At 37.1% G+C, this 24,659-nt stretch overlaps 1 protein-coding gene across 1 annotated transcript in view; it reads right to left on the bottom strand.

Annotated features, from left to right (window-relative positions):
• Positions 1-226: 226 nt before the first annotated feature.
• The window catches only part of SMARCA5 (SWI/SNF related, matrix associated, actin dependent regulator of chromatin, subfamily a, member 5), a 44,739-nt gene continuing 20,306 nt past the window's right edge, over positions 227-24,659 (bottom strand). The window contains exons 5-24 of the mRNA XM_006275639.4: positions 23,424-23,524; positions 22,186-22,365; positions 20,378-20,533; positions 20,157-20,288; positions 18,740-18,808; positions 17,733-17,842; positions 17,230-17,456; positions 15,337-15,458; positions 15,103-15,255; positions 11,867-11,999; positions 10,535-10,683; positions 10,194-10,313; positions 9,882-9,992; positions 9,141-9,254; positions 8,775-8,897; positions 6,776-6,908; positions 5,233-5,351; positions 3,787-3,999; positions 2,675-2,785; positions 227-530 (exon numbers count right to left, since the gene is read on the bottom strand). Of these exons, the coding sequence (XP_006275701.2) occupies positions 465-530; positions 2,675-2,785; positions 3,787-3,999; positions 5,233-5,351; positions 6,776-6,908; positions 8,775-8,897; positions 9,141-9,254; positions 9,882-9,992; positions 10,194-10,313; positions 10,535-10,683; positions 11,867-11,999; positions 15,103-15,255; positions 15,337-15,458; positions 17,230-17,456; positions 17,733-17,842; positions 18,740-18,808; positions 20,157-20,288; positions 20,378-20,533; positions 22,186-22,365; positions 23,424-23,524 (2,642 nt within the window). The 3' untranslated portion in view covers positions 227-464. The remainder of the gene's footprint in view (positions 531-2,674; positions 2,786-3,786; positions 4,000-5,232; positions 5,352-6,775; positions 6,909-8,774; positions 8,898-9,140; positions 9,255-9,881; positions 9,993-10,193; positions 10,314-10,534; positions 10,684-11,866; positions 12,000-15,102; positions 15,256-15,336; positions 15,459-17,229; positions 17,457-17,732; positions 17,843-18,739; positions 18,809-20,156; positions 20,289-20,377; positions 20,534-22,185; positions 22,366-23,423; positions 23,525-24,659) is intronic.

Below are 24,659 nucleotides of genomic sequence, written 5' to 3' on the forward strand. Positions count from 1 at the left end.
AAAACAATCCAGTCTAAAAAGGACACCACAGAGAATATACCCAAAATACACCCTAATATTCTCCAAGCAGTCCCGACTGCAAAATATGCTTTTAGGAACCAGAACAAGTCGGGGAGAAAGGTGGCCTGGAAGCCCTCTTATTACAATGTAAACAGCATGTGCATTACAGGATTCTCAAGCATTTAAACACACTCCAGTGGACCTATTAAAAAAAAAAGTCTAAGCCTTGTATTAATAAATGAAGCCTATTTTATTACTTCAAGTGTTAATGGTAAAAAAAATTCAGCACAGCTGTTGCATTTAAAAAAGTGAAACTACAATAAGTACTATGTTTCTAGTTCAGTAAACAGATGAACCCGATGTCCTTTAATGACATAATAGTTGAGCATTGTACAGTACATCTTATGAAGACCCGTAAATTAAAGAACTACTTTTTAAATTTAGTGATTATAAAAATTCAGCATTCACAGCTTTAGCTTCTTTTTCCTTCCGCGACCATCAGGAGTACCATCCATTTTACGCTTCTGTGCCTGAAAGACAATTTTTATATAAAAATTAGTAATTTTTTTTGTAAAGAATTAATAATATTCTCTTAGCATGGGATATTAAAACAGATTATAAGAACCCAATATTTAAACAATATTTTTAAATGGGTTCAGATTAACTGGCTAGAACAGTTCAAAACTAATAATAATCAACCCTTGTCTTTCAAAACATGCCTCTGTGCCAGCCTAAATTGTAGATCACATTTAAAATAATCCTGTTCAAACACTCTGCTCAAATTATAAAATACCCAAATGTTTCTTATGAAGAAGTGTGTAAACGTTCTCTCAATTACTTGCAACAAACAACCACCATTTCTGGATTTTAGGAAATCGATGTAAAAAGTTTCCTGGGATTTAGATTATCTAAAGGCACACAAAATTGATAGTCATTTTACATCAGCTATTCATCTGTTAAATCCTTCCTGTATTCTGTCACTTCCTTCTAGGAGATGCAGGAAGTGAAATACAGCAGGCACTGTGCCTATCCTACCCATAACTGCCAGTGATTTAGGTTTGACACGTTGATACTGTTTTCACTGGAGGAAGAAAGTGTGAAGGGGAAATAGAAGATACGAAGAGAAACAAATCTGAGTTCTGTAAAGCCACTTGCCTTTACATCTAAATCTAGATAAATACATATGCACATATACAACACACACACATTTTATGGGTTGGAACTTCGAAACCAGTGTTGGATGTTCTAATAGGTTATAAGAGAGAAAAAAAATCCCATTACATAAGTGGTTTCCCTTTGACCACGTACAATATTATGTTATACCATCATTAAACTGCCAGGTGGAGAAGGCAGCTCATAGTTGGGGTGCATCAATGCAACTACCTTAATGCAACCAGGGCATAGAAAGCATTCAGTACAGCACAATCTCTTTATGTTTTTACTTACATATCACATCTTGGATATTAGTTAAGCTACTCTAAAAACAGGAAGTGTTCTGAAACCTAGCTAAAAATAGATACCATTTACTTATTTTACTAACCACAATTTTAATCCCCAAAAGACCCCTGAACCTCTAGTGGCAGGATAAAGCTTAAAAAAAAAAAAATCTACTCTGCGAAAACACTGCTGATAGCTCACACACTTCACATACTTGTTTTTAAGATGCACCAAACCCTGCTTGAGTCCCTAACACTTTCACTTGTATACTGTGCCTTCATGTTAGCCTTAAGACTCAGGCACAAGAATGGCAACCTTTTAGAGGGACTTAAGCAGGATGGAACGGATTTGGACCAGGAGTTTATTGGAGCCTAAGGCCAAAAAAAAATTCCATATTCAAGCTCCTACTTAATCAGTTACTGGCCTTTAATAAAGTATCCCTGAAAGCACTTATTTTAAATACAGTAAATGTGTTATTAGGGCCTCCTGCCCTCCAATAATAATAATAATAATAAAACAGATCAGCAAAAATGTCATGGTTCTGTCACAGAACAGAAAGTCAACACTGAGGTCAGCTGTTCTGTTAAACGGCACCCTGAATTTACCAATAACTTTAATGTGTTTAAGCAAATTTAGTTAAACCATAGGGTTGTCCCATTATGCTAGGTATCTGCTGATAAGAGCTTTAGCAGTTTTTTTTCATAAGAACACATCTGCATCCTAAATGTATACAGATGGCTTACTAAATTAAATTTGGTAACAACGCAAACATGATTAACACGCAAAGAACACTGATATAATATTTGTATTTATGAATAAATATACCCACAGGAATGGGGGCTCAGTCGGTTCACCAGATAGCTGTATTGATTCATGAGGCAAAGTCCAGAGTGGAATCTTTGCTATTCATGATGCTTTAAGCTAAAAGTCTAAAAATTTTGGGCTCAAGTGCCTAAAATTACGCTTCCAAAAGCTAAACAACTCTGATTTACTTTCCTAGAAGATAGGCTCCGAAAGCTGCAGTTAAGCACTTGAGTTTGAAAACTACAATTAAACTAGAAAATTAATAAGTGAGACACAGAAGCACATGGGACACAGAATGATGTCTTAGGTAGCATTTCTGAGACGGCCAATACCGCACCCACTAACATATTAGAACAACAGAGATGTAGCCTGTGTAGGTTATCAAACCAGCTGAAGAGACATTTAGGATGCCAACGTTTGGAAAAAACCTCACCGAAGAAGGTTTTGGTCCGCGTTTCTTCTTCTCTGCCTTCTCCTTTTCTTCCAGTTCCATGTTTTCTCTTTCAATCAAAGTGATTAAAGTATTGCATCGCCTTTGCAGCTCCTGATTATACACAACACATTAACTTGATTATTCAAAATCGACAGCATACCCATCTCCAAACAAGACTTTACATTAAATGGAGCCTGTGGGGTTTCTTAAAGATTTATTTTTAAAAGTTCATAAACTTAGGGCTGCTATAATTACTGCTTATGACAAATTATTACATTTTAGAATGATTAAATAGAGAAGTTTAGAAATTAATATTAAATCTCACCTCATTAAGACAAAAAGTAATAAGTTTTGAGTAAAACCCACAAAATAAGGTTTCACCATGGTCTAAAAAGCTTAATTAATTCCTAAATTATCCCTATTAGCTGGTTTAAAAATTAAACCCTAATGCCAGTTTTCAATTTTGGGCTATAAAAAGCAAATTCCTATGATGCAAACTACATCTATAATTAATCAGCCCTATATGAACTGCTGTAATTTTAGATATAGATATATTATATGAATGGTCACAATTGTGCAGTAACTATTTTCTGAGCTCTGAATTCCAAATTGTCTTATGTTTAGTAAGATTTTTGCAAGAGTTCCATATAGTAGACAAAAGCATAAAAATTACATCAAACACACACAGTGTTAAATGTTGAAACTGCATGAAAATACACACACACACACCAATATGTACTGTATGCACACATGCACCTTGCACATCTGCATATTGATGAGCAATGCAGCCATGGGACAAATGAATTTATCATACCCCTTCAGCTGCCTACATGCCTTACATTCCCATCAGAACTTAAAACATTAAAAAAAAAACATTTAAATGTCAACCTGCTAAGAAAAATGTCTTGCACTTGAACTTCATCCCAACCATACAGTTGGTTTAATAAAAGGTATCACCCACAAAAATCCTTGCCTCACAACCTGCTATGAAACCACTTCATCCTCGGTAGCATTTGTACAGATAGTTCTTAAAAATATTCAGGAACAAAACAGTATTCAGATGAGAATTTCTAATTTATCCAGGAGTTAAATAGATCCAAATCAGCTCATACCATTGCAGTTCTGGACTTGAGGAACCAGTCAAATCTGAACTGGGGAGAGTTCCGAATACATTGTCTCAATTCATCATAAACATTTTCTTTGTCAAATCCTAACTTGTGAAGCATACAGATCAAGAAGCGATCTTCTTCTTCTGTGTAATTCTTCCCTTTATTAGTCCCGTATGATATCCTTAGCTGGTGGAAAGGCGCCTTGTATCTGCCAATCTAAAAGGAAGAAAAATATTTGAGCAAAGGTATGAAATAATTAGATACGCAATTTTTTTATATCAAGTTATATAGTTCATGTGCACCAGCCATGGAGACAATTTAAAAATATTTTGGAAGTAAGTTCCTCCTGTTCTTTTCCTCTGCCAAGCTGTAGTTTGTGCTTGTGTACCTTAGCTATTAGATTGTTATAAAGGAGCTACGGAGTCATTTGTGGTTTGCATTTGGTAGGATGTTCCCATGGACACTTTCCATCTTACCATTTATTACCTGGACACCTGTGTTAGCAGGCAATGTGCTTTACTTTCAGCCTAGGTTTCTTAAATAAATATGAGCCAGTGGTGAGAAACAATAAAAATATATATACATGCAAATCACTCTTCCCCAAGGGACACAATCTCGTGCTGAAATTATTCGTTTCAATATCTGAACAGGGACACGCACAGCTGATTCAGACATGTTTGTTAAGACGATCAGTGATCCAGCTACAGATTTTTGCACCCTAACAGCAGTATCATACCCACAAAACTGTCACTCAAATCCCACTGGTAGCTTAGCAGTAGAGCTCTATAGAAAGACAAGGTGTGGAAGGTAAGTATTTCTTATTGTTAGAACACTGTCACAATTCCAGTGCAGTATACTGTCAAATTCATGAAGTCTTTGGTAATTCCTGTGCACTAAAGGAATTGGAGGCTTGTATATTCTTATGCCAATGAACTTTTATCCCATGCTGTACCCAATAGGTGACAGTACTGTAACTTAATAATACTGTGACACCACACTCTGGATAGTATAATTTTGGCCCAATACCTGGAAGAATGACACCATTTCATTTCTGACTGTCCCAGCTCCAAAGAGCATAGTAGGCTGTTAAGAATTTCACATGCTGAATAATTCATGTTGCCAAACTACAAGAGAGGTGTCAACTAGCAGTTGATTAAGTCATTTATAAACAGATTGGCAGAATGTGGGTATCATCCACAACAGGAAGAAATTAGCAAATCAGTGGAGCAGTTATCAAGCTTCCAAATACATTTCCACAGTATGGAGAGAAATGATGACCCTTTATGAACAATGACTGAGAAAAAGGAACTCCACCCTTTTCCCTGGGCCCCAAAAGAGTGATTTAAGCCTGGCAGAGATCACATCCCTACAAAGGCAGGTAAGCTAGGTCCATTTAGCCTTAAAGAAGAGACTGAAAGGAGAAAAAAAACCCTGAAAAAGGACAAATACCTTTGTGTCAAGTGCCTTCTTTATACTAATCCGCCTCTGAATTCTGGCTTCACCCCTTTCAATCTGAGCCATGATCTTTTCTATGTCCTGGAGTTCATTGCATCTTTCCCAGAACACAGCTAAAAACCAGAAGTCACTTGTTAGCCTCTTCTCATACACTTGACAAATTGGAACAAGTTGAGTTAAAGTAAGGTTTTCATTGTAAATTGTTAAAATATTGCTCACTTCCTTTTCCTTTACTTAATACGTAAATCCCAAACGTATAATAGCAAATCACCATGGCACTAGTACTAAGAACTACATTACCAAATCAACCTGGTGATTCTTCGTTGAAACAGTATTGCTATGTTAGTATCTTCCATTTTTTCTGCAACCAAACTCCCCAGTCTTTCCCCCATCCCTCCATCCGTGGAGCAGGATAGAGGAAGAACAGAAGTTTAAGCAGTCAGGCTAGTTGCATTTGTCCCTGGATACTGCCTATTTGCCCCAGGACTGATGTGTATACATATCACCCCTCTAATCAGAGTTTAAAGTGAGCAGCTTAATTCACTGCTGCTTTTGCCACTGATTCCACAAAATAAACCTGGGACAACCATTCAGATACTTTGTCATATCCCAGTATAAACTGTCAGTACTTCTTATGGCATTAACCTTTTTTAGGATTTATCCCCCAGACAATAGAAATGGACATCTGATGGACTGCACTTTGTCCTGGGATAAAGTGGTTTATCCCAAAACAAATGCAATGTCTGCTTGTAGGCAAAGAGACCAGGGCCAGTTTTTCAAAAGGTACCAAGCTACCTAATATGCAGACAGGCAGCTAGTAGGATTTTCACGAGTGCCTAGTGTTTATCTGTAAACAACTCTTAAACTTTGACTGCAGAAGCCTGCAGATATTACAGTGGGAAATGCCACTTAAAGTCTCAGAAGGAGGCAGTAGCTGATTTGACTTTAGCAGTGCTATTTGCCTTCTTTAAATGTTAAGTTAAAGAATAAAGTAGAACTACGTTATCATCAATTGCAACATATACAAAAAGCCCCTCTCCCAGTGATGTTCTAAAAGTGTAGCGTGTAAAGATGTTGGGAGGCCTGTTTACTTAGAAGGAAGGAAAAAATCATAACTAAATTTCAAATGGCATACTTACCTTTTCCTTCTGCAAAAGAAAGGGCTTTTTTGTTTTTTAAATAGAAAAAAAAAAGTGTCTTATGAAAAGTTAAACAGTTGAATCTGAAAACTCAGTTGACTGTAAAAGAAAATAGACTGGAATAGCTACGTTGATGGACATCTTACTGCACCTATAACTATAGAGGATCTATTTGTATCTAAATACATGTTCTATTCCCAAGTCAGATATATGCTCCCAGCCTGAATTTTTCAAAAAGTTATATGTGAACTTCTCAAAAAATAAAGACACATTCCCGGTATAAACATGAAAAATGTCTACACTTTCAAACTGGGAAAATAAATACACCAGGAACAATCTACTACCAATTAGTTATACATTCATACAATAAAACTCATTTAAAAATAGAAAAATATTACCTGAATACTCAATTACTTCTTCTGGTGTTTTCCCTTCTACTTCCCGAGCTATATTTTCAATATCATCACGGCCCCATTTTTCATTTGCTTTGATGAACTGGTTAAAATCTCTTTTATTCCAGTTGGTAAATCCCTTTAAAGCAATTAGAAGTAGACAATGCACAAGTCTTTCAGTTGACTGTTTTAGATTTTGCTCATTAAAAAAAAACAAACAAAAAAACACCAAAACATTAATTTTAATTATTAAAACAACACCCTGAAAAGCCCTGATGTCATAAACCATAACCACAACAACAAAATCCTAGCCACTACATTTTGCCATTAAATGGGTTTATGCTAAAAGTGTAGTCCTCATCCAATTTCGCTTATGCCCTCTTCCCCAGTTTCACATCCCACCCCTTCCTCCTTTTAGTTTGAAGGCCTTAATTAAATCACAAATGCCCACTCTTCCCTAATCTTCCACTATTTCTTCTTATAAAGGCCACTCCTAGAGGAGAATCAACTCCCTCTTCAGAAGCTGACATTCTACTGCCTTTACATGTTCATCAAGAGAAAGAACATCAGAAACCCATTAAAAATCATTCAATGGGAATACTTGCTTTTCTCCAGGAGCATCCTTGTTGCATCTTTCCTGCAGTTCATACTTTAAACTGCTGCTAGATAACATCCACAGGAATGACACTTGATGTGGACACATGTGAACCAGGAACTAAACTAGAAACATCTAGATATTTAATAATATCCTAGTCCCCCTAAGATGGATCCATCTCACTTGGGTAAAGATATTATTAAAAAAGATGAGTAATTAAAAAATCTTTTTTTGTCATTTGGCTCTTGTTTTTACTATAAAAATATTCAGTCAGCCACATCATTTCACAGCTTACCTGATTAAACAGATGGGGGAAACTATGAACATTTATACACATACATTTGCTTGGCTCTCTAGCACGTTGGAGCAGACTTGATTAATTGAGTCTGCTCTGCACATGAGCTGACGCGCTGGGCGCTGGATTGCATACATTTGTATAAATGGTGAAATGTGCCCCAGCACTGAGAAAGTGGCAGCGGTGCGCTTCTGAATTAACATACCTTCGATGTGTTTTAGTTCAAAAGCGCACCATCACCATTTTCTCAGCGCTGATGCACATTTCGTTGTTTATATAAACGTACATGATGCAGCGCCAGGTGCTTTTTAAAGCACCCAGCATTGGGGCGTAAGCATGTGTACAAATGTCCTATATATTTACACCAGTACAAGCAAGATGCTCTCCTAGAGTAACTTACTAGAATCCAGTGCAATTAACTCAAGAAAATGCAGGCAGAATTACATTGCTGCATCATGCATCGCTTTCTATTGTGGGACACCTATTTGCTCAAAGGAATCGGACTATTCCTAGTCCGAGAAACTGCATATTAAATTAACAGGGACACATGGATCCAGCTCTGGTCTCAGGCCCTAGAGCACTTGGAATGTGAGACCCCAAATTCTAGAGTGCTACAGAGGGAATCTGCACCCTAATATTGAACATCAGAGTGAAACAGTGGCTAGATGCTGTTCAGACTCAGTTGACTGAGAATTATGTAATGGTGGATGGACAGATGGATCCAGGAAGAGCAGACACCAACTGCAGATATTTCTCAGCCTGACAAAGGGTATTTATACCCAAAAGCTTGCTGAGAAGAATTTTTCCAACTATCTGAGTTGGTCTAATAAAAGATACCAGATTTACCCAAAAAACCTTGCCTGCCTATGCTCATATTCAACCACAGCAGTCTTGTAAGTCATCTATGAGAGGGGAGATGGACACTGTAATTTATTCTCCAAATCAGCCTGAATCAGTCTGATTCAAACAAGTCTCACTTAAGACATAACCTGACCCACATCCACACCCACCAGTGGCCTAATTTCACAATGTCAGAATGCTTTTCCTGCATCATTATACCAGACTAGAAAAAGAAGCGAGGTTAAGTGGAGATCCTCTTGAGGGAGTGACCATACCTGGGTTAGTAATTTCTCTTTTTCTTCTAATTCTTCATCATTAAGAGGTTCAGCTTCATCGATTTTAAGCTGTTCTTCCTTTTGTGCTTGGGCTGCATTTGGCAGGTCAGGATTACGAGGTACCTGAAAAGTTTTAGATTATGTAAAGTCTGATAAAATTCCATTTCAGGTTCACATAAGTTAACCCAAAATTCCTCAGATAATGATTTTAATTTACTTTCCAACAAAGTAATTTTACACCACTTGAATTAACTGAACAACGCAGTAGCATACACTGTCACCCCCTTTAACTGCAATTGTCAATGTTATGTTAATATAGTCCGGAGACAGAAAAGAACTAAGTTAGTTATTGTGCAAATATATTACCTTGTACCCAATTGTTTTTCTGTAATACAGAATCTCTTTTTCCAGTAGTTCAAACAAACGTGGTGGAAAGAACTGGAAGTCCTGAACATTAGGCTGTTTTGGAGGTCGTGGAGCCTAAGAGAGACCGACAGACTTTATTTTTGACACAGTATGTTACCTCTTACCTTTAATTGCATTTATTTCAGAAAGCATCTTACATCTAAAACAATGCTCATTTTCAGAGCTTCCCAGAAACTAGAGGTTTGGTTACAGGAGAGCATGGTAACAGCCTTACCAAGAAGTCTACAGTGGGTATATACCAGCATACACCACTTGAAAACAGTGCATGATGAAAACTACAGTACAATAATGATAGAAGCACTCTGTTTTACTGCTTTCATTTCTAGTAAGTTATTTAATTACTGAATTTGTAGGATTTATATAACAAGATTACTGGAAGGCTGAAGAATTGACCAAAAAGCTTGCAAAAATCTCAGGTCACTTAAAATGCAATGGTCATGTATTTAGAATGTCTTATTTTATTTAAAATTCTTTTATCTTGTTTAGTGCTTTCAAAATTAAAAAGCCTCATTTCTCTTCTCTCTCCAATTTCTATGCTGAGCAGGCCATCCCACAGTTTGTATCTTTAATGTTCCCCTAATTCATAATATTCATTTTCATAAGTGGAAATGTTTATGAAGTTAAATTTTGTTTCTCTGGACTTCCATCTGTTACCCATATATTAATTATTTGCCAACTCACCTTTGGCGCCTTTGGCTCACTGACACGAAGAGCTTCTCTGAAGTAAGCATCAACAGCATAGTTGGCTTTTCTTTCTCGTTTGGGTGGCTCAATCCACTCTGTGAATGCCATCTATAACGAAATAAATGAGACCTACAATTCTGCAGCATTTTACACAATGTCACAGTACCTTTAATAATTACTCTTTATACATTTAACTTTTAAGCTCATCTTGATAATATGCATCATGTTCAAGCCAACAGCAAGCAGCAAACGAGTTATGGTTCAACTACCAAAAAGCAGGAATTTGTCCAAGGAAGATACAGATATTACCTTTTGCTTCTCTCTGTAATCTTCTCCTTCAAAATTGTATACACTGGACTCTGTATCCATAGTAAAATTTCTCAGTGAACTTTCACCCATATTTGAAAGTTTTTCATTCATTTCTGCAGTCTGAAAAAGCAATCAGATGGGTTTTTTTTTAAATCAGTTTATAGTTATGTACTAAGAATTCAGGATGAGAGTCTTTGGGTTTTTACTAGTAGAAATCTTCTATTATAAGCTACTTCTGATGTAATATTTAAGTTTGAGCCTGAGACAGTTTTGATTATATTTGTAACCCTAATCTACGAGGATAATTTGAACATCGCCAGTTTCTTTAAACTACACCTCACCTTCTTTGCACCTCTTTCCAGAATATGATCAATATCTTCATCGGTAATCTCACTCTCCTTTGAGGCAAACACATGTGTGGCTCCATGTCTAATCATTTGCAACATTTCATCTTTCCCTAGTTTATTCAGGTTCTGATCCACCAGTCTCCCTGAAAATAAGGAGAGAGAAAAAAAAAGCAAGAGACACAATAATTTACCGAAGAGTTTACATTAGTTTGAGACAAAGTATGACTTTACACCAATGATTTGGAAATATCAAAAATGAAAAGACTACTTGCTAACCCCTCCATGCTTCCATGCTTAATAATTTCTGTATACCCAGAATTCAGTCATACGAACAATTTCCATTGTTTTTATATAAATATTTCCTTCCCTCATAATAATAAACAAAAAGCCTATATGGTGCCACCAGTGGACATGACATTTCATCTAGCGTTTAGTTCCTGGGCTCTATTTTCAAGTGAAAATCATCATGTTAATGTGACAAAAGTATTTTTTTCAAGTTAGCAAGTAGTCAATTTCAGGTTAAACCAAAGCAATTATGTTATCACCATTTTTCCTTGCTCAGTCATCTGTACTTCACTACTCTAAAACTACTCATAGAGAGTGCATCTGCACATGCATTTAAGCACGACTAAATTTAATGCGCGTTAAGTGATTTTTGGCAGATGCCTACAGGTGCAGGGCTTGGCGCTAAAGTTAGTAGTGCCAAGTACCTGTAGCCCTGCCATGTACCCCTAGTGGCTGGGCAGACCCAGCACTAAAGTTAGTGCCAGGTTGTGTCTATACATGCGTTAATATGCTCTAACTAATCGCGCCTAAATTTGATACCTGCAAATGCAACTACCAAATTTAGGCCTGATTAGCCTAAATTCGCCATTTTTAACGTGTATTAAGGGGTTGCACATACAGACACATGCCCTTAATGACCATTAAATTAGGCTAATGTGTATTAATGCATCTCATGTAGACATGCCCATAAAGAAACAGAAGGCTTAAAACTGCCCTTGCCAACCAATCTTCTTCTGTTTATTGTAATTACACCCATTTCTAGGGAGTTGAGGGCCGGCCCTCCACAGTGATGCAATGAGAAATTCAATCATATCAAAAAACCACTTCATTTCAGAAAATGAAAAAACACCATCCACTCCATTATCTGAAGAGAGAGGGTATAAATTATTGGCACCGCTGAAGTCAAAAGGAAATAAATAAATAAATAAAACATCCAACCATCAACTAATTGTAATTTTGATTACAAATTAATGAAAAGAGGGAGGCAAAGAAGAAAAACAATGAAGTGCATGAGAAGAAAAGCTGATTCAATATACTTACCCTGTTGAATGACAATAGAATCCAACCGGAGCTTCATTTCTGCTCGTTCAACGATTCTCTCCTCCACTGTATTGTCCGTTATAAACCTGAACACTCTAACAGTCTTTGTCTGGCCAATTCTATGTGCACGATCCTAGGAAAAGAATCAAGTAAAAGCCTCACACCATTTACTTTAACACAGTAAATCTGATGCTTGCATTCAAGCACGGCTATATAAAATTAGTGCTCAAATTTAAGTGAATTTTAAGAGGGTTTCCATATTCATTTGTTAACTTAAATATTATGCTTTTCAGGTCAAAGCCCTTGCAGAAACCCTGTTAACATGACCACTCAAAACAGTGCATTTATTTGTATAAAGGTCAAAGCTTGTATGCAAAGTAGCTTAAAATTCATACCAAAAATTAAGGTACAATTTTTTAAATCTCAGATTTTACATGTAATAGAAGTCAGAAGTGTACTATTAGAAGCATCAGATTGAGCTCCTGTATGACACAGGTTAGAAAAATTAGCCAGGTATCCCTGAATTAAACCCAACTACTTGTGTTGGATTAAAGCATCTTCCAGAGTCATAGCAACACTGAGAAATGGAGAATCCAGCACTTTTTTCAATTGCTCGTTCCAATCACGTCTATACAATGTGTGTACCTTTATTTTTAATGGGAATTTGTCTGACTAACTTGCATGAACTGGTCCAAACTAAAGATTTGCCATGCCACTCTTCTAAAAACACTGCAACAAGCCTATCTGAAAGTATCTGCAACCCAGCTGGAACACTCAAAATTTAATGTGTGCCAATCTACATTCAGAGCTCTAGTTTCCATGTATGTATATTGTTATACAGACCTTTAACACAAGAGGTTTCTAAAAAGCATTATTGTTTTATACAAGTCAATATGCTGCTCTCTACATGTAACAAAATCAAAGACTAAGTGGATTTAAAAAAAAAAAATGTTTAGGATTAGGTGCACCTTTACACTCAAACTTAGAAAAAAGAAAACTGACTCAAGCAATAACTCTGAAATGATATATCCTAACCCATGTCTTTTTACACAGATTTAAGACGTACCTATTTGTTAACAGTTAATTGCATTATAATGCTGCCATCTTATTAACTAAAAAAAAGTTTTAACATTTAATTGCCTTTCATTATTAATTCATTTCCTTTTTGGATTTCCTCGGCTGGAATAGTGTTCTGCTTAGGAGCAAGCATCATGTTCAGCACGTTCAGGGTTGCAAACTCACCAAGTGCATATTTATTTAAAAAATGGCTGTTTCAAAACTTAGCTGCTATTACAAATATAATATATACCATAACTTTAAAAACAAAACAAAACAAAAGCTTCAAGTTTTAGGCCAAGTTCGCTCCTACTGTCTCTTTAAACATGAACTACCATATTTACTTACATATAAGATGACCCTGAATATATAACGAGCCTCTAATAATTAGATTCTATATATGGGAAATTTATAAATTTCTTATAGTTTTCCAGATATAGAATCTAATTATTGGAGATTTGCCTTGAATTTGACTCCCTCCTGCTGCTACAGCAGCAGTCGTCTTCCCCCTGCAGCTCCTTCTGCCTCTCTCCCTTACTTTAAAGAACCTGCTCTCCCTGCACAAGGAAGTGAAGGGCAAATTTGAGAACACTGATTCTGAAATAAACATATAGGCAAATTAGTATGGATACCCACAGATTTAGTTCAGCCAGAATTGATGCAGTTTACCATTTTTAAAGTTCTGACAAGTTTTAGCACAGGTACTCTATAAAACACTTTTAAAGCAGCACTTTTATACCTACTTACACATAGTACAAACCATGCATGATTAGTCCAAAGCCAAAAGACTAATGATTTACTATAAAGTTCACTGGGCTAGGCCCCACAAGAGAATCAACAGCATTTCACACCATGATGACCGCATAGGTCAGCACTGCTCAGTATGTGTGTGTGTTCCACGTGCTAATTAGCCCCCACTCATTACTGGAACCAGGTGTTCTTGTCACAAGTCCTGGGATCCTCTAAAAGTTTATATGCAGATGAGGCATAGGGCAATCTCGTCCAGCTTCACCTCGTAGGAGCAGGGCCACACTAATCATATGCAATAGGCTAAGAGAGGGGCAACAGAAAGATTCTAGGTGAACTGTTTAGGGCTCTATTTGCCAGACATAAGGCTACTGATCAAACAGGAATAAGGCTACTGATCAAGCCTTCAGTCAGCGCAGATGTAGTTAGGGATCTTCTGGAAGGGCTAGACATTTTTAAATCTGCAGGTCCAGATGTCCTCCACTCAAGGGTGTTGAGGGAGCTGGCAGGGGTCATCGTGGAGCCCTTGGCCCGACTCTATGAACATTTGTGGTCATCTGGCCAGGTGCCGGGGGATTGGAAACTGTGGTCCCAATTTTCAAGAAGGGGAGGAAGGAGGACCCAAGTAACTATAGGCCTGTAAGCCTCACCTCAGTGCTCGGGAAGATCTTGCTGCAGGCACCTGCTCAGATTTGGCAGCACAGGGAAGTGGTCCTCTCCCCTACCTTGGGCAAATTCAAGAGGAGGTTGGATGATCACCTGTCTGGGGTATTGTGAACCCAGCATTCGTTCCTGCCTGTGGCAGGGGGTCAGGCTAGATGATCTGTTCAGGTCCCTCCTGACCCTAGCTGCTATGAAACTATAAGGAATCATTAGATAGAAAAGAAAGGCACAGCTCAGCTGAGGGAGTGAAGAGGAAGTTGAAATGTATTCAAGTGTAGTGACTTACCATAACTTGAACGAGTCAGAACTGAAGGGGGCTGAAAGCAATGGTCTCCATTATACATTTTATTCAGGTGGGCTGCACTAAGCTATCCTGGCAGTGGGTTCCCATCAGGATGTTTACCCAGTATGGGCCATGTGTTTTATAATCATGCTTAGTGTTGGCTACGTTTAATCAACTTTGTAGCTGGTTTCCATTAGTGATCATACGCTGCTTTTGGCAGCAGCTTAATGACAGACAATGCATTTAATGAGGTTTTGTTGTATGTGAATGCAAGACAGAGCTTTTTCCCTGCCATGCTGATTGGGGACAAACCTCATCTTATTTTTGAGTAAATATGGTACTTCAGGAACACATTAGGCAATCTTAATCTTAAAGGCATTTAAATAGATATAGAATCAAATATGAAATACAATAAAACAAATTAGTACAGCAGTTCTGTAAGAAAAGTTAGTTTGCATGGAGTATGTATCTGTCTATGAAGTCTTACCATAGCTTGAAGATCTACTTGTGGATTCCAGTCTGAATCATAAAGAATTACAACATCAGCAGTTGCCAAATTTATTCCAAGACCACCAGCACGTGTACTCAACATGAACACAAACTTTGAGCTACCAGGCTCATTATATGCATTTATGGAAGCCTACAAAAACAACAAACAAATCAATGCATGTGTCTGTATTTTAAGACTATACAAACATATCCTAAGTTTTAAAGTGCTCACTTGTCTCTCATCATGAGGCGTCTGTCCATCCAATCTACAATATTCATAATTTCTCCACATGCAGTAATCTTCCAGTATGTCTAGTACTCTAGTCATCTGACTGAAGATTAAGACTCGTGAACCTGTTGGTGGAAAAATGCAAGATTTAAACAAATGAATGGAAAAGAATTGTACAAAATGAACAGTTTACTTTAACTATAAAACTTTACAGATTAAAATAAACTGATTTACCATAAAACTTGAAAGAGTAGAGTAGAGTAGAACTGAAGGGGGCTGAAAGCAATGTCTCTATTATCTCTTTCAAAATGTCTCTCTTTTGAAATATAAGTATAAGGAAAACAATATATTTTCAGTTCAATTTTAATTATTACCCTCTGTTCCAACCTCCCTAATCTAGACTAGGAACATAAGAATTAGAAATGTAAACAATATAAACTATTCAAACTCTCTTTTAAACATGAAACTTCGGTGAATTATAGAAATATGCTCCTATATATGCCAGATTTTAAATTGGTTACATTCACCACTGGCAATTTTTTCTCTCTCCAACTTTTCATTAAAATGTCACTTAAAATCACGGTTCTACAGTCTTTTTCAAACATTAAAAGCTAATGTATTATTTTAAAAATAAAGTTTGTCGAAAGCATTTTACAAGACTGCTGAGTTTAATATAGTTTTTAAGAACCATGGTTTTTTAAATGTCCACTAAACCCAGTAATCAAATACGTTCTGCTACAATGCAATCACAAACAGAAGTACGCATACCTGACTTGCTTCAAGCGTCTAATGCTAGCAAACTTAGTCCCAATGGATTTTTCTATTTGCAACTCATCATGATACTTTCCAGTGCAGAAGGCAAGGACATAATATTATATATATTTTTTAGTTTAATACACATCAATTTTACCTAGTACTGAAAGACAAGTGCCACATGAAACACCTACAACAGATGCAGTGCATGCAGCTATGTCTCAAGCAAAACAACTCTTAACATTTCATAACTTTGATTTATATAGGATCTCATGGCAAAACCCTTGTTTTCAGTTTCTTGGAAGACACCAGGATACTAATTCTAAGTTACACGTCTATGGTCAACAGCTGCTTTTTTCTTTATGGCAGTCTCCCCTCCTGATTTTTACTCCTTCTCTTTTATGTTAAGTTATGCTTGAAAATATACTGTTGAAGAAGTGAATTTCAAATTTATTTTGAGTACAGTTTGTGGTAAATCCAATTTCTTGTAGTAGTGCATTCCAAGACTTTGGTCCTTATTGCCAAAAAGCAGTTTCTCCACTTCCATGAGCTTCCGCTTCAAAATTACATTTTTATGAATCTCCAGGAATACAGCCACTGAATGAGCAGTGTTCTCCAAGATATTTTGCAAATTTCCATGGAGAAGTTTGATGGTTATAACCAAGGCTTTGACTATAACTTGGTATTTTATGGGAAGCCAGTGCAGTAAGCAGAACATCGCAGCCATATACTTTTGGCAGAAACTTTAACCCGCATTTTTCTCAGCTGATATTGCTGAGAAAACAAGCTACTGAATTCAAAATTGACTGATGTGTTAGTGAGCCTCATTTAAGTGAAAGACGGGATTACTTACAAGGCCACCCTGTAGCCTCCATGAGTTCTCTTTAACATCAATAAACTACAAAAAAAAAAGTTAGAATTATCCAGGTTTGACTAGTAGGTGTTATACTGAAAGCCAGCAATAATACTACAACATTCTCCTGTGCGCCCTCAGAAGAGATTAAAATAAAAAGCAGCTCCTGAAAATTTAAATTCCATCAACTGAGTCCAATCAGGCAGCCCTCAAATCAAAGAAAGGAAAGAAACTAATCTAAACTTTGACAAATCAAAGAATAGTCAAGAAAATAAAAAGAAGATACATACCTTGCTCTTTCAATTTCGGTAACAACTTGTCTAAAACTACCATTTTGCCACTGTTGGTAACCAAATGCATATCTGTTGTGTAAGGTGGACCAGGTTCTGCTCCATCAAAAAGGTAAGGATGATTGCAACATTTTCGCAATTGCATCAAGATGTTCAATAATCTCATTTTGTCCAGTTTCCCAGCAGAATTCAATATATCTATATCCTTCATTAGGATTCGCGTATACCTGTATCAAAAGTGATAATGAAATTATGGGAAGGCCTAGTGCTGCTGTACACAGAACTAAGACACCAACTTTTTTCTGCTTCATGGGAAAAGCTTGCTAATAAGTATAAACTCCAATTCGATCTCTATATAAAAAACCCACGAGGAAATACATGGCTAGCTGGGAATAATGAAATGTATCAGAAAATTATAACAAGATCTACAAAAAATTGCAGCTTTTTTCTATAGAAGTAGATTTCCAAATTTTAACAGTAATACAAGTAAGTGTCTAGATTACCATTCCCGTTGCATCTTGCTGAGACCAACATAAATCTTAACTTCCTTCTTGGGAGGCAAACTCTTTTCCACATCAGCCTTTATACGACGTAAAAGGAAAGGCCGCAGCACCTGGGAAAGATTGAATTTTGAGGCTGAGTTTCAATTAAGGAAAGAAATGCAACTTTCACTCTTAGTTTCATAGAGATCCCAACCTAGTAGTTGACTCTCAGAATATATTTATGGAAGCTAATCCATTCACACTCCTGGTATTTTTTTCCCCCCTCATGACAATCTGAAACATGGCACCAGGTCCTCTGAAAAAAAACAAAACTGATAAATATAGACCACTCATTTTCCAAGAGAACGTACTTGAATTTTCTCTAAGGGCTCAAAGATTCATCCCAACTATCTCAAAGCTATGTGCCACTTTTAAAAGGGAGAAAATATCATCGTGCCTTTCTTGACACACAGCAGGAAACTAGAGATGGCCATGCTGCATGAAAATGTTTCAAAGAGTAAAATGCCAATGTAGATGTGAAAAGTTTTTAGATGGGGAAAATGATCAGTGTCAAGCACCAGCCACGATGTGATAAACATAGCATCCCAAAAGTACCGCTCCACCTTTCTTCCCACCAGTATACTGGCAAGAGTTCTCTGCCAATCCAGATGGCTGTGCCAGCCCTCCTCAAACTTCTACTTTCATTTCAAGCTCCCTTCTTAAAGATACAATTTGTAGTACTTTCAGTGTATTTGATTCAACTTGAACAAAAATTTAGATTAACCTGTTTCATTTTGCTAACAATAAGTTTCATTTTCCAGTGTCTGATAAACTTGCATGACTAGTGCTGACTGAATATTCCTATTGAAGCTATTGATAGAAAATTGTATTTTCTACTAACATTTTTCATTACAGAACATTGATTGTACATTAAAAAAAAAAATCACAAAATATTTCAAGTTAGACATTAATCTAGACTACCTTAGTTATATGGATATGCCACTTATACTAAAATAGAATAGGCTTACCATATGGAGACGCTCTACTAGTTTTTGATCTCCAAGACAGTTGTTTGTATCAAACCATGAATCAAAGTCCTATATGGGAAAAAAAAAATTTGATATATATAAGAATTGCTTCATTGTACCTAGAAAACAAAGTTAATTTATGGCAACAAACAAAATATCTCACCATTAAAAAAGTGCTTATACCAACCCAAGTAACAACTTATCTTCCAGTATTACAATACTACAGTATTATTACAGTATTACAACTTACCTTCCAGCTTTACCTACAACAGTGGTCCTTAACCTTGTTAGATTCAAGAGCAACATCCACACAAGCATGGACATTTGATTCCCTGGGAACAACAAGGAGCAGCTTGTGCTGCTGCTAGTTGGCCCTGGGGAATACCTGTGCTATGCACCCTCTGGCATGTGGTAGCTTATGCCAGGTGGGGTAGGAGAAGCTGGGGCCAGCACTGGACTGGCCCCAGCAGCCTTACCTGGGGCCCAAAGGGCTTCCTGGGCCTGCAGCATTGGAGATCCTCCCACTTGGAGCCTGGCTGGCAGCTGGAACATGGCTCAGCCACCCAGACTGTGGTTTTGAGGAGTGCGCACTGCCCCCATGTGCGCCGCTCCACTTTTTTTTTTTTTGCACAGGTTTTTTTGACCCCTCAACATCCAGGAGTTTAAAAAAAAACAACCCCCAAAATAAAAAACCGTACTGCTCCCTTGCAGCATGGAGAACAGCTGAATGTGCATACCACACAGCCACGCTCATCTGGACGCAGCCAAGGTTTCTTTCAGAAAATACCAGCTCTTAATTTTCATTTGTTTTTTTGACTAAAGAAAAAATAAGAGCAAGTCTTCTGTTGCAAAGAACTGAGAAAGACCACAGCAGGTCAAAATGTTTTCAACAGTATGGATTTCTATTTGAAATTTCTAGGTTTGGCTATGCAAATGTTTTTCACAAAATAAAGGTGCCATCATCGCATGGGACCCTGCAGCACCCTTGAAAGCATTTCAAGGCACTACAAGGTGCCATGGCACCTGGTTAAAAGTCACCAGTCAACATATAACATGCCACTGAATGATGTTTCTATCCAGAAGTATCAGTTTAGCAGAAGCTTTAAAAGAGACAAGTCTGCAGGAAAGATCTCTCTCAAATTAAGCTTAAAACATGACAGGTTAATTCAAACATGCCTTCTGGAATGAACATTTTACAGCTGAACTAGCAGTTCAACATGTTATTTAGTCTTTCGGAGTTTCACCAAGTTGCTAACCTGCATTATGTCCATTACATGCACAGCGCACTTTAAAACAGCCTGCTCAGGGGACATTATACAGGACAATTTGCTCCACCTATTATAGCTTTCAAAAAAAGGACAGTTGCACTTCCTTAGTTCAACTTTGTTAAAGGAAGGACGAAAAAAATAAGACTTACTTCAGATGAGTTAAAAACATCTGGCAAAAGGAAGTTTAGAAGTGCCCAGAGTTCATGTAAGTTGTTCTGAAGTGGAGTTCCAGTTAATAGCAGTCGATTTGTAGTCTTAAATTCTCTCACAATTTCTGACAACTGAAATAACAGGACAGTTATTAACAGAATACATTATAAAAGTGCTGATGAAATCCATTCACATCTGCTTTAACTTAAGTCTAAATTACCTTTGACTTTTCATTTTTGATCCTGTGGGCTTCATCTATAACCAAGTATCTCCAGTTAAATTTTTTGAAGACAGATTTCTCTTTAATAAGCATTTCATAAGATGTAACACAGACATCCCATTCTCCTGGTAACAATACATCACGGACAAAGGCAGCCTGGATAGAAAAGAAAATAATGGAAGTTAATTCCTGATAATTATCATTTTTATAATAAAAAAGTCCCAAACAAGAAACAAAACCTCACGCTAATAGATACAAACAAAAATGTATGCCTAATGTTTAGAACAAAGTTGTTGTTGAATTAGCAGCTAAAAATAATATCATTACAGCCTCAATATAATGGACATCCACTCTAGTCTTTGGAATCAACTGAACCACACTCTCTCTCTCTCTTTTTTTAAAGTAAGGATGACAAAAGGCTTGGGGAAAATAGAAAAAAAATCCCTTACTGTAAAAACTGAGGTAAGCTAAGTACATTTAGTTTCTGAATGGTTAAACTATAAAATTAAAAAACACAAGTATTTGAACTGCTCTTGGAGCACATTGGGATTATTTGATTTTAAATAGTTAAACCCCAGGTGTGACTTATGCCAATTAACAGAAACTGAGGTACAGAGTGCTCTCATCTTGGGAATGCAATGGAAGAATTCATATTAAAAAAAAAAAAAAAAATGTGTAGGTATCAAGACTTTGACTCAACTGAACAAGGAGAGAGAAAAGAGAAAAAGAATTACATATGTAAAGGAATCTGCAGACACTAAGGAACAAGTCTGAAACTACTATTTTGGACTATCATGGCTGTGATTCAACCATTTCCAGACTGAATTTATTACTTGTATGATTCTGTTAAACTAGTAGCCCTGATAATTCTGCAAATCAATCTGCGTGTTTTCTCCACACACCCATCCCATGTACTAAAAATGCTGCAGGGCAAACTAATACTCCAGTTACACGCATTATATTCTATTTTCTCTAATGGGATTGCACAACTATAATTGACTGGATATTAGTAAATAATTTAATAGATGCACCTTTATATTTAATCTTTGCACTTTCTAATACACCCGTTTTTTTCTGCAGTATTAATAAAAATATTGAACAAACCCAGGTTTTGTTGTTTTCTAAGAGAACAACCTGAACAAAATGTTTGTCCACATTAAGGTGGACAACACTGCATTTTGCTTAGACAAGGACAAGAAAAGGGAACAGACTTCTTAAACAAAGAGAGGGGCACCATTTTAGTCACCTTTAGATTAAGACCACACTTTGAACCAACAGAATTAGTGTCAGAGCAGTGAAAAATTTGCGTGAAGGAAGATTCCACACTTGTAAAAAGCTACAACCCAATTTTATAAGCAATGCCAAAGATCAGTAAAAAAAAACAAAACCCAAAAACCAGAGCTTGTGTTGCTTTCCAAACTACTGCTTTACACATTCAACGTAAGTTTGACCCAAAGAATTTCACTCTCTTTAAAAATACTATCAGTTTCTGAAGGCTTGTGGCAGATCCCCTCAACACAATCAGAGCGCCAACATTTAAACAGGAATTTGAGACAGCAAAATGACAAATCAGCAGATGGACCTCAAGTCCAGGAAGTGTTGAAGTGAAAGAAATCAAAGCCATTCTTATACCACTATCCAAAAGTTCATGACATATAAATGGTATTGCTGTAAGACCAATTTCTGGAACCATATAGCTGCTTACTCTATAGAAAGCATGAAGGATGGAAAAACTGTTAGTCTGAGTCCACCATGAATGACAATACCAACAAGAAAATAAAAATAAGAAGCAGAACATGCAAACTTACTCTTTGGTCTTTGTCGCCTATCAAACATACTGCTCGAAGTGTTGGAACCCATCTTTTGAACTCACTCATCCAGTTGTGTAAAGTGGATTTAGGAACTAATACCATGTGAGGACCTGGAATATTTCTGTAGTGTTTCATATACCCAAGAAGAGAAATTGTTTGCAGCGTCTTCCCAAGACCCTGTTAAGGGAGGTTAAAATTTGTTAATTTTGAATGGTCTTTAAGAAGTACCCTAAGCAAACTCAAACGGTAAATTCAAAGAAAAAGGGTTTTGAAATTTTTTTTTTTCCCACATCTCCCAATGAGAATTTTCCAAGATACACCACACCAGGGCTGTTCAACTGGTGGCCAGGAAGGGGCTCCCACCTGATCACCACCCCCACTCATTGCTTGATCCTACTATCCTAAGCTGAAGGATCCTGTTCTACACGTGCTATAAACTGTTAAATTCTGAATGTCTAATTTAAAATCAATTGCAAAGAAATGCCCATAAACCACATAAGAACACAAAGAACTGCAATGAGAATTTTGTTATTCTGGTTTAATTTCCTTTAAAACAGCTAAAGGCAACCACTGAGTGGACAGAAGTCTCATAAATCTCCAGGCTATCAGTTTCACTTGGCATGGGAGAGATTTATCCAAATCTGTTCTCTTTTTCCTCCACTCTCCATCTTTGGGGATAGGAACATTTTAAAAAAAGGAAGCAAAGAGGGTCCTGTGGTAATGATTCACTTCCAGTTCCCTGACGTGGCAATGGTGAGTGAATGAGGCTTTTAGCAGTACTTTCTGACTATGTAAATACTGACATTTTTTTCGCAGGAAATTTCTTAGTTCTGCAAAGCTCTTTGCCATAGCTGCTTTATTATTAACATTGTCCCAACTAAAATAGTTGCAGCTTTAAAAAAAAGTGCACTGTTGTGACAAACTTTTTTTTAGCCTGGATTTCCTTCAGTCAGGTAAGCACATCAGAGCAATTCAATTCCATAAAGGCTTGCTAGCATAGTTCATTTGGACTGACAGCTTTTAGAGTAATGTTACCCATGTAGCTTTAACAAAGATGTGTTATGATTTTGCCTTAACTACAATCTTAAAAAAAAATAATAATAATAATAATTCAAACGCAGTAAATCACACTGGCACTTAGTATTTTGAAAAAGTCTGAAGCGGTGGTTGAAATAAGCCAAAAATTACATAATGTCTCTTGCTTTCATGTTCCCTCGTCATAAAGACCTACGTACCATTTCATCTGCTAGAATACCATTGATGCCATTCTCATACAACGAGATGAGCCAGTTCAGTCCTCGGACCTGATAATCACGAAGCTTGCCCCATTTTACATCTGAAAAAGTGTACAAAAGCTGATTAAAAAGATCTGTTAAAACGTATCTGAAGCCTTTGCAGCACCCCTTATTGCTAACTGACACTGTGATCATCTAACGGTAGGAGGACACTAAAGCAGTATCTTTCAATAGGTAATCCAAGCATGGCCCCATCACAGGTTGCATCATTTATCACACTTGGCTTCCTTGATTATATTTACACTGCTAGTTAGGGTTGACCTTTTAACTACCCAAGCCGTTTAACCCATCAACTGACTACACTGAAAATCCTTAAGTTTCCTGCACATCCTGGCAGTCCAGCCTGATCCTGGAAACTGTCCAACTTCAGGGGCAAACCAGGTGGCAGATCCTATCTGCAGCATGTTAAGAGCTCACCCAGGCACTGCAGGCCACAAGCATAGAAAGTATTCCAGCAAGAAACCATGAATTCCTGCTCCCAACATCACCCTTTCTGCACCACATTGCCAATAAATACAGAGTCTCAAGCACAGAAGGAACAGCTAGCCCTTTACTGACCAATTCCTAGAAGGGCTTTGTCACCAGAACAAGAAACTACATGAATTTTGTGGTAGGAGGATATGGGCAGGGAAGGGAGGGGGAGGGACTCGCATGAGCTCAGACTAGTGGAGAATGACTCGTGATCAACCTCAAATAGCAGGGCAGGCATACAGTATGAGCTTAGAGTGAAAAACCAGGTTGCTCCTAAAGCAGTATCGTTTCCATCAGCATCATGAAATGTATCCAAATTCTAATCTAACTAATCACAATTCAAGACTCAAAACTAAGATAAAACACTAAGCAGTATCAGGCTAAAGTATAGTACAATGTCTTCTTACAATTTATGAGTAGACAGAGATTAAATCTACAGCAAGTCAAATTACACTGATACCTCATATAAGCATAACTTGAAAGACAAAGCTTCACCACTAAAAACTATTTTGCAACATAAAATCTACAGATACCTAATCAACCAATTTCATCCCAACTGTTGTCTGAAGCCATCCGAACAGAAAAAACTAGTGCCTGAAGATTGGAAGAAGGCCACTGTGGTGCCTATCTTCAAGAAAGGGAGGAAAGTAGACCTGGCAAAATCTAGGCCCATCAGCCTGACCTCTATCCCGGGGAAGGTCTTAG

Source organism: Alligator mississippiensis, chromosome 2, assembly GCF_030867095.1.
Source record: "Alligator mississippiensis isolate rAllMis1 chromosome 2, rAllMis1, whole genome shotgun sequence".
NCBI classification, from domain to species: domain Eukaryota; kingdom Metazoa; phylum Chordata; order Crocodylia; family Alligatoridae; genus Alligator; species Alligator mississippiensis.